This window comes from Bos indicus x Bos taurus, chromosome 6 (assembly GCF_003369695.1).
Source record: "Bos indicus x Bos taurus breed Angus x Brahman F1 hybrid chromosome 6, Bos_hybrid_MaternalHap_v2.0, whole genome shotgun sequence".
Taxonomy (NCBI): Eukaryota; Metazoa; Chordata; class Mammalia; order Artiodactyla; family Bovidae; genus Bos; species Bos indicus x Bos taurus.
In genome coordinates, this window is record NC_040081.1 from 91,464,069 (window position 1) to 91,478,155 (window position 14,087).

General features: G+C 42.0%; 1 protein-coding gene across 2 annotated transcripts in view; it reads right to left on the reverse strand.

Annotated features, from left to right (window-relative positions):
• Positions 1-12,280, reverse strand: part of CCNI (cyclin I) — a 38,777-nt gene extending 26,497 nt beyond the window's left edge. Inside the window, exons 1-2 of one of the 2 annotated variants that reach the window (XM_027544835.1) lie at positions 11,726-12,280; positions 5,042-5,198 (exon numbers count right to left, since the gene is read on the reverse strand). In XM_027544835.1, the coding sequence (XP_027400636.1) occupies positions 5,042-5,155 (114 nt within the window). In that variant the 5' untranslated portion in view covers positions 5,156-5,198; positions 11,726-12,280. The remainder of the gene's footprint in view (positions 1-5,041; positions 5,199-11,725) is intronic. The other variant, XM_027544836.1, reaches the window with a different exon arrangement.
• Positions 12,281-14,087: the final 1,807 nt, after the last annotated feature.

Genomic DNA, 14,087 nt, shown 5'->3' on the forward strand with positions numbered 1-14,087 from the left:
TTACAATACAAATTCCCATAGTTGCCACCCAAGTCCAGTAGTCTGGGAGAGGAATCTGCAGGACACCTCCTGGTGATTCTCATACACCGAGGAGCCCAGTGATTCAAGATCCTACATTTGGAAACACAAAATTAGATGGCCTTTAAGGATCCTTAGATTTTCAAAATTCTAATGAAAATCATTTTTATATAAACAGTCTGAGGCAGATTTATCTTTGTATCTATTAAAAAAAAGTATGTCTGAAAGTACATGTCACTTTAACCAGTCTTCAGTTTTTTCCCCTGAATTTGTAACAAAATTTTTGTGTACTTGAAAGTACTATTAATATATAAAAGAACTTCTCTAGCCTGAATGAATTATAAAAAAATGATAATAAACGTTCATTTAACAAACATTTACTGTGAGCCAATTATATGCCAGTAAACTAAAGTCATCGAAAAAGCAAGAGAGTTCCAGAAAAACATCTATTTCTGCTTTATTGACTATGCCAAAGCCTTTGACTGTGTGGATCACAATGAACTGTGGAAAATTCTGAAAGAGATGGGAATACCAGACCACCTGACCTGCCTCTTGAGAAACCTATATGCAGGTCAGGAAGCAACAGTTAGAACTGGACATGGAACAACAGACTGGTTCCAAATAGGAAAAGGAGTACGTCAAGGCTGTATATTGTCACCCTGCTTATTTAACTAATATGCAGAGTACATCATGAGAAACGCTGGGCTGGGAGAAGCACAAGCTGGAATCAAGACTGCGGGAGAAATATCAATAATCTCAGATATGCAGATGACCCCAGCCTTATGGCAGAAAGTGAGGAAGAACTAAAAAGCCTCTTGATGAAAGTGAAAGAGGAGAGTGAAAAAGTTGGCTTAAAGCTCAACATTCAGAAAACGAAGATCATGCCATCTGGTCCCATCACTTCATGGCAAATAGATGGGGAAACAGTGGAAACAGTGTCAGACTTTATTTTGGGGGGCTCCAAAATCACTGCAGATGGTGACTACAGCCATGAAATTAAAAGACGCTTACTCCTTGGAAGGAAAGTTATGTCTAACCTAGATAGCATATTCAAAAGCAGAGACATTACTTTGCCAACAAAGGTCCGTCTAGTCAAGGCTATGGTTTTTCCTGTGGTCATGTATGGATGTGAGAGTTGGACTGTGAAGAAGGCTGAGCGCCAAAGAATTGATGGTTTTGAACTGTGGTGTTGGAGAAGACTCTTGAGAGTCCCTTGGACTGCAAGGAGATCCAACCAGTCCATCTAAAGGAGATTGGGTCCTGGGTGTTCTTTGGAAGGAATGATGCTAAAGCTGAAACTCCAGTACTTTGGCCACCTCATGCGAAGAGTTGACTCATTGGAGAAGACTCTGATGCTGGGAAGGATTGGCGGCAGGACGAGAAGGGACAAACAGAGGATGAGATGGCTGGATGGCATCACCGACTTGACGGACGTGAGTTTGAGTGAACTCTGGGAGTTGGTGATGGACAGGGAGGCCTGGTGTGCTGCGATTCATGGGGTCGCAAAGAGTCGGACACAACTGAGCAACTGAACTGAAACTTAAGTCAAATCATCAGGAAATTATAATAGTGTGTGCTATCATATGTGAAGAACAGAGTGTTGTAGAAGCAAACTGAAGGGAAGTGATAGATGTGTAATATATTCTTGCGTGACCACTCTACTCTGTCCTAAACTGTAAGACAGGAGATGAAAATTTTAAGAAAATGACCTTGTAGTAGTGTTTAGGTGAAAGTAGAGGTGGGGAGAAGAAAACTAGAGGAGAAAAAGCTTAAAAATATTTTATTTTTCCGCTTTAACCAGCACCAAAAAAAAAAAAAAGCCCCAAAATAAAAAAATTGGTTTAGAGACAAGACTATTTCTCTTACACAAAGAGTGAAAAAGGAGGGAAATCACAGTTAGAAGAAACTGTGAAAAGGGAAGTAGAAAACCAGTCCCTGAGAGTTGCAGAAGAAAATAAAAGAATTAGAACAGGTAAGTGTCCTTGAGGTTCTTCTGTCAAGCAGCTTAAGCCCCTATAGCTCTTCACTCCCATCTCTATCTTATTTCCTATCACCATCAGACTAAGCCCACATACATTTTACAGGAACTAAGTAGAGCTTCTAGGATTGCCTGGTAGCTCAGATGGTGAAGAATCTGCCTGCAAGGCTGGAAACCCAGGTTCAATTTCTGGATTGGGAATATCCCCTGGGGAAGGGAATCGCAACCCACTCCGGCATTCTTGCCTAGAGAATCTGTGGATTGAGGTGCCTGGAGGGCTACAGTCCATGGAATCACAAAGAGTCAGACACGACTGAGTGACTAACACTAAGTAGGGCTTCTACTTGGCATTACCAAAGGCAAAACCTTAAAAAGATCCGTCTTAGAAGTTCTGATCCTGTTCTGTTCTCTGGTATTACACATTAATAATATCTGTTAAAATAGCTATAAAAATAGGTCAGAATAAGTGACAATATAGCAATATACTATCATCTTGATAGAAATCACCTTCAAAGACCATGTTATAAAAGTTTATCATGCATGCTGGTTGCATGCTGACTTGAGATAATAGGAGAAAAAAATGGTTTTAAAAGCAGATGTAATAAAGCTTTGAGGCTTATTAGAATGTCAGAACATAAGAGCAGAAATTTCTGTTTTTCTCACAGTTGTATCCCCAATGCTAGAACAGTGCTCAGAATATCACACTTAAACATTTACTGAATGACTGAATCATACAAGCATATAAAAATAAAAAGTATAATGGGAAGAAAACTGCCTCAAGTTCAAAATTATAACTCTACTACTTACTATTTGAAATCCTGAGCAATTTGGGACTACTGCCTTTTTCAAAGGATCAAGTGTGTGCGATCTTATGGACTCTATAAGGGAAGCCCTCAAAGGATCAAGTAAGATATTAAATGTATTTGATAACACATGCAAATGGTCCTAGTATAAAAGGCTTTCAGATTAACTAATTTTCCAATTCCCTAAACAACAATTAAGTAACACTAAAAGCAAAACATGTATTTCTTCAGCTTGTGGGAAAGAAGATAAAAGTAGGCTGGAATTAGAAAAAGCACATAGACATCAATAACCTATGGTGTGGTGGTTTAGCACTACGTCATGTCCGACTCTTATGACTCCATGGACTGCAACCCACTAGGCTGCTCTGTCCATGGAATTCTCCAGGCAAGAATACTGGAGTGGGTTGCCATTTCCTATTCCAGGGGATAGAAATTCTTCCCAACCCAGGGATTGAACCCAAGTCTCCTGCATTGCAGGGGGGATTCTTCACTGTTAAGCTACCAGGGAAGCTTAGATACTGTCATTTGCTTACACATACTGAAAATTAATTCGCCATATTCTTTATCCCAAGCACAAAGCTAGGTACTAGGGATAAATGATGTGTTCAGTTCAGTTCAGTTCAGTTGCTCAGTCGTGTCCGACCCTTTGTGACCCCATGAATCGCAGCACACCAGGCCTCCCTGTCCATCACCAACTCCCAGAGTTCACTCAAACTCACGTCCATCGAGTCAGTGATGCCATCCAGCCATCTCATGCTCTGTCGTCCCCTTCTCCTCCTGCCCCCAATCCCTCCCAGCATCAGAGTCTTTTCCAATGAGTCAACTCTTTGCATGAGGTGGCCAGAGTACTGGAGTTTCAGCCTTAGCATCATTCCTTCCAAAGAAATCCCAGGGCTGATCTCCTTCAGAATGGACTGGTTGGATCTCCTTGCAGTCCAAGGGACTCTCAAGAGTCTTCTCCAACACCACAGTTCAAAACCATCAATTCTTTGGCGCTCAGCCTTCTTCACAGTCCAACTCTCACATCCATACATGACCACAGGAAAAACCATAGCCTTGACTAGACAGACCTTTGTTGGCAAAGTAATGTCTCTGCTTTTGAATATGCTATCTAGGTTAGACATAACTTTCCTTCCAAGGAGTAAGCGTCTTTTAATTTCATGGCTGTAGTCACCATCTGCAGTGATTTTGGAGCCCCCCAAAATAAAGTCTGACACTGTTTCCACTGTTTCCCCATCTATTTGCCATGAAGTGATGGGACTGGATGCCATGATCTTCATTTTCTGAATGTTGAGTTTTAAGCCAAGTTTTTCACTCTCATGTTATACCAGTAAATTTTGGAGAGTAGACATATTCACAGCTATTTGTTAAAAAAAATAAAAACTCTAATTATATGAAATTTCTAAGAGAAAAGGCATATCTTCAGTTCAGTCACTCAGTCGTGTCCGACTCTTTGCAACCCCATGAATCACAGCACGCCAGGCCTCCCTGTCCATCACCAACTCCCTGAGTTCACCCAAACTCATGTCCATCGAGTCGGTGATGCCATCCAGCCATCTCATCCTCTGTCATCCCCTTCTCCTCCTGCCCCCAATCCCTCCCAGCATCAGGGTCTTTTCCAATGAGTCAACCCTTCGCATGAGGTGGCCAAGATATTGGAGTTTCAGCTTCAGCATCAGTTCTTCCAATGAACACCCAGGACTGATCTCCTTTAGGATGGACTGGTTGGATCTCCTTGCAGTCCAAGGGATTCTCAAGAGCCTTCTCCAACACCACAGTTCAAAAGTATCAATTCTTCAGTGCTCAGCAAAAGGCATATAGCCAACAGTAATTAAGAGGTAAGCTGGTGATTATCTTTCTAGAAGTTTTCAACACTGACACGACCTTAGTAGGTTATGTAATTCTCTACTAATATTTATGAAGGAAAAAGTTTTTGATCACTAAAGATAAGGATGTGATTATGTTCAGCCTCTAAGGTGAGCTATGTACCTAGAAATAAAGAAGGCCTCCTACTCTAAGTATTGTGCTACAAGGAAAGGGAAGGGACATACTTATATTCCTAAAGGTGTAACCCAGATAAAACAAAAAAGCAAACAGTTCATTTTTTCTCATATAAAGAATATCTTTATGTATTATATACATATTTATATACATATTTCTCCAATTCAGTGTCAAGATACTGTTACACATAATAGTGGTAATAAAAGCCACCTATCTAGAGTGAAGAGAGAGAAATCTTTACCTGATTTGTAGGTATTTTCGGCACATTCACTTTCCACATCTGGGCTTCCCTAGAGATTGCCTTTTCCAATAGGAAAGACAATCTCTGGTTTTCCAAAGGCCCTGGAAACTTCATGATATCCTATGGATCTGCCTGCCACCCAGCTTGATGTAGCTACCTATAAAAGCAAATATAAAACAATGTTCTATATTTAATTACACATATATAGTAAGTGTAGCATTGTATAAATATGTTGGTACTTATTAAGCAATTCATAAAATAAAAATGTTATGAGGCAATATAGGATTTTACAACTCTTTAAAATACCATATATTAAAATGTTTACAATAATCATCAGTTATCTAAAACATTCTCCCTTTAAATCTGAAGTTCAGTTATAGAGAGACAAAAACATGACCATATAATTGACAGAATCTTTGGACTTTGATCAAAACATCAATGTGTCAAAACTAAGTCATAGGCTTTTTAAACTAGAAATTTTTAGAACTGTCCCAAATATTCCTGTTTAAAATCTAATCAGATAAGGGCTAAACAGTCTCTTCATTAAAAAAAAAAAAAAAAACAAAAACCATTTCCACTTAGTATGAAACTATCCCCTTAAGTATGAAACCATCCTGAACTGTGCTTCCCAATAGAGTATCCACTAGCTACACAAGTAGCTATTAAAATCAGAAATGAATAAAGTTAAAATTCCTCGGTCACACTAGCCATATTTCAAGTACTAAACAGCTGCATGTGGACAGTGAATATTGCACTGGACAGTACGGCAAAGGAACATTTCTATCAAGGCAGTAATTTCTACTTGACAATGCCAATCTAGAAAGCCCAACAGTAAGGTAACTGGCACTAGTGGTAAAGAATCCACCTGCCAATGCAGGAGACATAGAGATATGGGTTTGATCCGTGGGTTCGGAAGATCCCCTGGAGGAGGAAATGGCAACCCACTCCAGTATTCTTGCCTGGAGAATCCCATGGATAGAGGGGCCTGGCAGGCCCCAGTCCATAGGGCTGCAAAGAGTCGGTCACAGCTGAAGTGACTTAGCATGCAAGGTAACTGGCACTCTAAAATGAGCAAGTCTAAAAAGCAAAGTCTAGATCAGCGCAAAGCATCTGAGAGTCTGAGAGATGTTTCTACATTAAAGTTAAAAAAAAAAAAAAAGGAAACCACAGAGATTTAACTGTATGTAGAAAACTGGAGACACTGTGGAAGGATGTGAAAAAAACGTAATTAGATTTGATGAAAGTTAACTGCCAAAGAATTGATGCTTTCGAATTATGGTGCCAGAGAAGACTCTTGAGAGTCCCCTGGACAGCAAAGAGATCAAACCAGTCAATCCTAAAGAAAATCAACCCTGAACATTCATTGGAAGGACTGATACTGAATCTCCAATACTTTGGCCACCTGATGTGAAGAGCCGATTCACTGAAAGAGACCCTGATGCTGGGAAAGAATGAGGCTAGGAGAAGAAGGGGGTGGGGGCAACAAAGGATGAAATGGTTGGATGGCATCACCAACTCAATGGACATGTATGTGCATGCATGCTCAGATTCTGCAACCCTATGGACTGTAGCCAGCCAGGTTCCTCTGACCATAGGATTCTCCAGGCAAGAATTCTGGAGTGGGTTGCCATTTCCTATTCCAAGGGATCTTTCTGACCCAGGGGTAGACCTGCATCTCTGGAGTCTCCTGCACTGGCAGATAGATTTTTTGGGCAAACTCCCGCTGATAGTGAAGGACAGGGAAGACTGGCATGCTGCAGTCCATGGGGCTGCAAAAAGTTGGACACAACTTAGTGACTGAACAACAACAAAGCAACTAAAAAAGGTTATTAAATTCAGAAAAAGAGATTATGCAAGAAAGTAAATATAAGAAAATATAATAAGAAAAGCTATGAAAACCTGGACAGCATATTAAAAAGCAGAGCCATTACTTTGCCAACAAAGGTCCGTATAGTCAAAGCTATGGTTTTTCCAGTAGTTATATATGGATGTGAGAGATGGACCATAAAGAAAGCTGAAAGTCAAAGAATTGATGCTTTTGAACTGTGGCGCTGGAGAAGACTCTTGAGAGTCCCATGGACTGCAAGATCAAACCAGTCAATCCTAAAAGAAATCAGTTCTGAATATTCATTGGAAGGACTATGTTGAAGCTGAAGTTCCAATACTTCAGCCACCTGATGTGAAGAGCTGACTAATTAGAAAAGACCCTGATGCTGGGAAAGATTAAAGGCAGGAGTAGAAGAGGACGAAACAGGATGAGATGGTTGGATGGCATCAATGACGACTCAATGGACACGAGCTTTAGCAAGCTCCAGAAACTGGTGATCGACAGGGAAGCCTGGCGTGCTACAGTACATGGGGTTGTAAAGTCAGACACGAGTGAGCAACTGAACTGAACTGAAAAATAATAATATACCACAATATTTACAAAGCAATAATAATGAAAATACTGAATAGAGATTTCAACACAAACACTGTGATAAAACTACACTGGTAGGATGAGGGAGCTAGAAGGCAGAAAGAGAGCCTCATCTTTATATTTCAGAAGAAAACATAAATAATATCTAAAACTCAAACATCAAAAAACAGCAGTAGTTATTTGAAAGTACGGTTTTTAAATAACAAGAGAAAAAGCTAAGAGTAGTTAACCTCTATGGAATGAGAAAACCTCTAGGAAATGAGGAGAGAAGAGAGTGGGGAAGTCAAGCAGCAGGGGAATGCTGTTTTTCATTGAAGACCTCGAATAACTATTCCATTTTATCAACTACGTACCTGTATTACCTATTTGCTTCAGATTCCAGGGATTCTTTAAAAAAATGTTTTAATGTCTAGTTTTAACAAAGTCCCTAATTTTTTATAAAAATTAAAATTTGAAAAAACAAAATATACAAGCCTAATCTTCAATTTCTGTGTTCCCTCTGCCCCAACTCTAGCTAATATCCTCTTCCCTATGAATCACCCCACATATTTCACTAACTTACTGCTTAACCTACTGCAAACTACCTCTGGTTAACAGGACAGTGATTTTGTTTTTGCTTCTTTAAACTTCTGGATTTTTGCAAATTTTTTATACCAAGCATGAAGCGCTTTTTTAAGAAACAAGTTAAGTAACTTAGTGGAAAATAGAAACTATCCTGAAAGACTATCCTGAAAGATCCATCTAAAAGGTAATTTCTTCCAAGAACTATCTTCCCTATAAATTCCTTTGCAATCATATCCATCAATATCATGTTTTCGTAACCCACTGGGCCCACAGCAGCATCCTGATGAAACAGAAATAGAATCAAAGGCTCATTTCAGCCCTTGGGGCCAAAACCAAAAAACTATAACCAAAACAAACCCAAGTCTGATCTCTTTCAAAGATCAAGCCTTCAAATGTTTGAAGGCTGTTATCGTGCTCATCAGTTCATCCTCTGCAGAAATGAAAAACTATTCAAGAGTTCCTCATGTGACATGATTTTAGCTCTTCAAAATTAGCACCAATTTAATTATTAATGCCCTCTAAGATCACTAGCTACTTTTTTTAAAGAAACTATTGAATTACTGAGACAAAATTTATGCTCAGCTAAAACTCTTAAGACTTTCTAAGGTACACTCTTAGGCAAACTTCTCTACCTCCCCGCCTCATTGTGCTGGGGGCTTTTGGTGCCTTTTTTGGGGTTGGGGGAGGACATTACATCTTTGTTCAGGACTTTAAATGCATTCTTTCTTTAAACAAAGTCATCTTGTCAAATTCCATTTACTGTTATACTCTGCTGAGATGTTCTGAGATTCCAATTTTGTTGCCTTGGTACTTTTCTCAAATTCTCCACAATCTGAGATAAACAGACTCACTATAATTTCATTTAAAGTAAACATAAATATCAACCTCAGAAACACGAGTGTAAACTAGATAATCACCTGTCAAGAGGTTATTTAGAAGAAATACCTATACTGGATACAGACTCAACTCTTGAGGTTCTAAGACTTCTTCTAAACCTAATTTTAATCAGTAATTAATTATCTCTTGTCAAAACTTATTTCATTCCTTTAGGTACTCTCACCAGGGTGGCTCACTAGGATCTGCCAGCTTTCTAAAATTAGTAAGACAAAAATAAAATAAAATAAAATTAGTAAGACAAACTAAAGAAAACCCCATGCCCAAATAGCTTCACTGGTGAATTCTACCAAACATTTACAAAAACATTAAGACAAATTCTTCATAAACTCTTCCAAAAAATAAAGAGGAGGAGCCCTTCTCAACTCATTTTATAAGGCCAGTTATGATCCTGCTACCAAAACCAAAGACTACAGTAGGAAAACTGTAGGCCAATATATATCTTTTTTAAATACAGAGGCAGAATTCATCAACAAAATACTAGCAATCTGTATCTGAAAACATAAAAAGTGGATTACACACCATAACCAAGTGGGATTTAGCCCAGGAATGCAAAGTTGGTTTAACATTCAGAAATCAATGTAACACGCCACGAAGTGAAGTGAAAGTCGCTCAGTCCTGTCTGACTCTTTGCAACCCCATGGACTATACAGTCCATGGAATTCTGCCACTGGAGTGGGCTGCCTTTCCATTCTCCAGGGGATATTCCCAACCCAGGGATTGAACCCAGGTCTCCTGTGTTGCAGGTGGATTCTTTACCAGCTGAGCCACAAGGGAAGCCCTACACCGTATCAACAGAAAAAACAAAACACAACAGGGAAACATAACAAAGATGTCATATTTCCTTAAACTTCAAAAAAATGGGATATAAATAATACAAGCATGGAGAACATCCGTAGGGATGTTCCAGATTTTCCAACCTACAGAAAAGTGAAACTGCAGTATCTGATCTGGCTATTGCAGATAAGATATAAACTCAATATCTGTATCCTGTAGAGAGAGGGTCACTTTTGGGTCAACTGATATAATGAGAATTCCAACAGATATGACAAAAGTAAAAGTATCAATGTTAAGTTTACTGAAGTGGATAACTTTACTGTGATAACTGATTACCTGTAGGATGGTCTCTCCTATTAACCTTGATGGCAAACACTCTCCAGAGTTCAGCACTGTGCTAAATAAATAATAGTAATAGTTTACACTTATTAAGTGCTTAGCTAAAAAATAGTTAAGTGCTTATCACTTGGCCAGGTATTGTTCAAAATACTGCCATATTAACTCCTCAAACTCAAAGAACGGTATTAGTTTGGTGGTGGGAGTTTAGTCACCAAGTTGTGCCCAACTCTTTCAACTCCATGGGCTTGCTGTTCTCCAGGGGATGTTCTGGACCCAGGGATCAAACCCACGTCTCCTGCAGTGCAGGCAGATCCTTTACGGACTGAGCTACCAGGAAAGCACATTATTAAGTTTGTATTTTTATTAAGCCTCTTTTAAAGACGAAGAAACATGCACAGAAAGGTGAATACTTTTCACCTTTGATTGTGGCATACAATCAGAATAAAACACGTACACACCGTTAAGCTTCCAATCTTAACCAAGAAACATTTGAGAGTTCTATTCTAAACTAGTATGTCACACTGCCATGAAAACTCAATTAACTCAGTTTAACTGCAAACCATCCAAGTGCACCTTCCCCAAACACGCTGATTCTACTGGTCTGCTCTTCATCAGTATTTAGAAACTTCTAGTTCAGAAGCTAGGAATTTCTCATGTCTGGTCCCAGACTAGCAAATCTGAATCCTGTCCATTCTTCCTTGTCTGTTCCCTTCTACTTTGTCTGCCACAAATGACCTGGAAAAGCTAGAAGCAGATAACACTGACTGTACAGCACAGTCAGACTGTCTAGGATGGAATTCTGGCCACCGTGTCCTGGCTGTCATCTAGTAGGAAAAATTAATTTTATGGAGCCTCAGTTTCCCTCATTTGTAAAATGTTTCTGACCCACCTACCCCTGTTAAGATTCAGTAAGTTCCAAACCACTTAGAACCATGCTTGTCCAATAGTAAGCCTCAACAAGTGTTACTATTAACATCATGTCACACTGCTGTTGTTCAAACGCTGAGTGGCTCCCACCGACAGAATAAAAGTTGAATACTTTTGACATTCAAAGATCTCCAGTCTAATGCCATCCTACTTCCGGAAAGATACTCTTCCACTACTTTGCTATCTAATTCGCAACTCCTACCCAAACGATCTGCAGTGGAATCACTAGCTCGGCAGAGGGCCTTCCGCCCTCTTCAACTTTTCGGTCTTCTTATCTGCCCTTAGGGTGCAAACTCTAAGCTCAGCTCCTTCGCCAGATCTCCCCACCACCCAAAACCAAGGGTAACGTTCCTCTCCCCCGCCTTTCCGTAGGTTCTCCCCATCATCTGCCCCCTCCACCCCGCCCCGCCCCGCCCCGTCCCGTCCCGTCCCCGGCACCGCCTGCTTTGCAAAGTGAACGATCTTCCCCCGGGCCCCTTGAGGTCTAGGGTTGGGGGTGTGTCCCCTTCTTTGTGTATCCCCCGGGCTCGCGGAGCCTAGAACGCGCACTAGGAGGGCGATTTGCTGCAGCTACAAAAAAAGTTACGCGCTGACGGAAAAAATTGGCCCGAAAGGGAACCCAGCGGAGCTGTTTCCAAACTGGGCAGGTGCCGAGTTGTTGGTGAGAGGGGTGGGGTGGGGGGTGTCCGGCAGATTTCCCAGACGGAGCGCGCGGCGCTGGAGGGGGTCGCGCGCGGGTGGCGGGGACCGTCCCCGCCCCTCACCTTCTCCTCTTCTTCTTCCTCCTCCTCCTCCTCCCCGGCAGAACTGTAGACCTCAAAGTGGTGACGAGGGGTCATCCGGGGGCCCGTTACCACCTCATTTTCCTCTGCGCGCGGCGACGAGACGCGCGGGACCAGGACCGGGCCGACTGAGGAGGGAGAAGAGGGGGAAGCGGGCCGGAGGGCGCGGGAGCTGGCGCTCGAGCGGGACGCACGGCTGCAGCCGGTGGGTTGGTCAGCGAATTAGTTCCATGACGCCCCCGGACCTGAGGCCGCCGCCGCCGGTCCCGCTCCTCCAACCGCCGCCGCTTGTGCCCGGGTGGGGAGGGGGTTCCCTCTCGCCATAGGGCGGCGGGGGCCGGGGAGAGGCGGGGGGTGAGACCGGCTCTGCCCCTGCCCAGGGGAAGCGCCTCCAAGGGGAAATGGTGAAAGGGGGGGAAGGGGGAAAAAATGAAAAGAAAAAAAAAAGGAAGGGGAAAGGGGGTAGAAAAATAAGAAAAAAGCGAGACAGAGGCGATGCCGCGTCCGCTCGCGGGGAAGGCTGGGGAGGGAGGGGAAGAGAGAAAGAAGTGCCGGCTTCCTCGGCTCCGCCCTCGCGGACCGATTCCTAGACTCGCTCGCTCTCCGTAAACAACCCTGGTCTGGTCTCTCATCCTCCCACTTTTCCCTTTCCGCCGCCTTTTCCGTCCAACGAACATACTCAGAAGTTCGGCAAAAAGCTGGGATGTTGGCAACGGACTGGGAAAGTCTTTGGCATTGGGGTAGGAGGAGGGGTAAGGAAAGCTAAAGGTGCGTGGACTCTTTTTCCCGTGGAGCAGCGGAAGGGTTTTCTCTTCGACGGCATGGTGACGTAAGCGCCTCCTCGTCTCGCTGGAAAAGGCGTGCGGAGGCAGGAGAGTGCGCTGCGCATGCGCCCGGGGGAAAGAAAGACCAGGCTGAGTGCTCTGGTAGGGGGTGGGGTTTTATCTGGATGCTCTCCTGGCCAAACCTAGGGCTACCTAGTTTTACCAGCCCATCTTTTGTCTTTGGGGCTTGTAAAAGGATCTTTTGGGGAAAAGCCGGCGATCTGTTGTGTAAAAGTCTTGCATTCTTTGTTGACCTCGCAAAAAGTTCTGTGTTCTCTTCTCATCGTTGACAGAAAAATAGAATTTCAGGGTTTTTTTTTTTTGTTTTTTTTTTGCTGCCACGTCCAGGGTAGGGAGATTCTCAAGTGTATTAGAGATCGGGGAAATTGCGGGGGGCATATTCTTAAGCACTTTTTTTTGTAAATTACATTGCTGGCAGCCGGGAACCTACTTGGTAAGGCGCCAAGGAAATTCTATACTGTTAACCAACGCATCTGAGTATTTCAGTGTAGGTTTACTACCACGTCTGTTAATGAGTGTGTGATAACATATAAATGTGTTTTATTTGGGGTTTCTTTACGGACTTTGGTGATTTTTTGCTTATCTTTTAAAATTGTTGTAGTTATAAAAAGAATAGTAGAATTACAGAAAGTTTTGAAAAAGGAAAAAAACCCTCAAACTGAACTGTTTACAGAAGTAGTTACATTTGTGTTTTCCATTTCTGTTTTTTATATGCCTGTTTTTAACAGTCACTTAAATTTGTTTTTAGCTTATTCAGCCAGCTAGGTGCTAATAAGCTCTAGCAAACTGGAAGTAACTAAGACAAATAGCTTCTACCTCCGTGGAGTTTACTATCCAAACACAGAGGAAAACCGTGGAGCTAATTATCATTAACTAAAATCACCCAGTAGGGTGATTTGTTTACTTGTATGTTGCATTCCCTCTGTAGAATATAAGGTCTAGGATGTCTGGGGTCTTGCATGTTTTATTTTACCGTGTATTCCTGCATGTAAAAGGCTCTCAATACTTGATCACTGACTGAATAAACAGTTAGCAGTATTAAGATGGAAAATTGCAGGCTGCTATGGAAACACCTAGTCCTAGACTAGTTAGGGATATCAGAGAAGGTTTCTTTGAGGAAGAGACATTTAAGATGATACTTGAAACCAGTGGTCATCAAAGTGGGGAAACTGTGATACAAGCAGAGGAAACAAATGCAAAGACTCTGGATCTTAGATATTTTAAAAAATCTCTAAAAGCAGTGTGGCTGGTCTTCAGAGAATTGAGGGGGAGAGCTATGAGGTCAGAGGCAGAGGGCAGGTCCCTATGACAGAACAGGGAAGGGAAACCCAGAAAGGATTTTAAGAAGGTCGTACTTTGCTTTTTTTTTTTTTTTTACCCCGGACTTCCCAGGTGGCACTAGCTGTAAAGAACCCCCCTGCCAATGCAGGAGACAGAAGAGACAGGTTCAATCCCTGGATTGGGGAAGATCCCCTGGAGGAGGGCATGGCAACCCACTC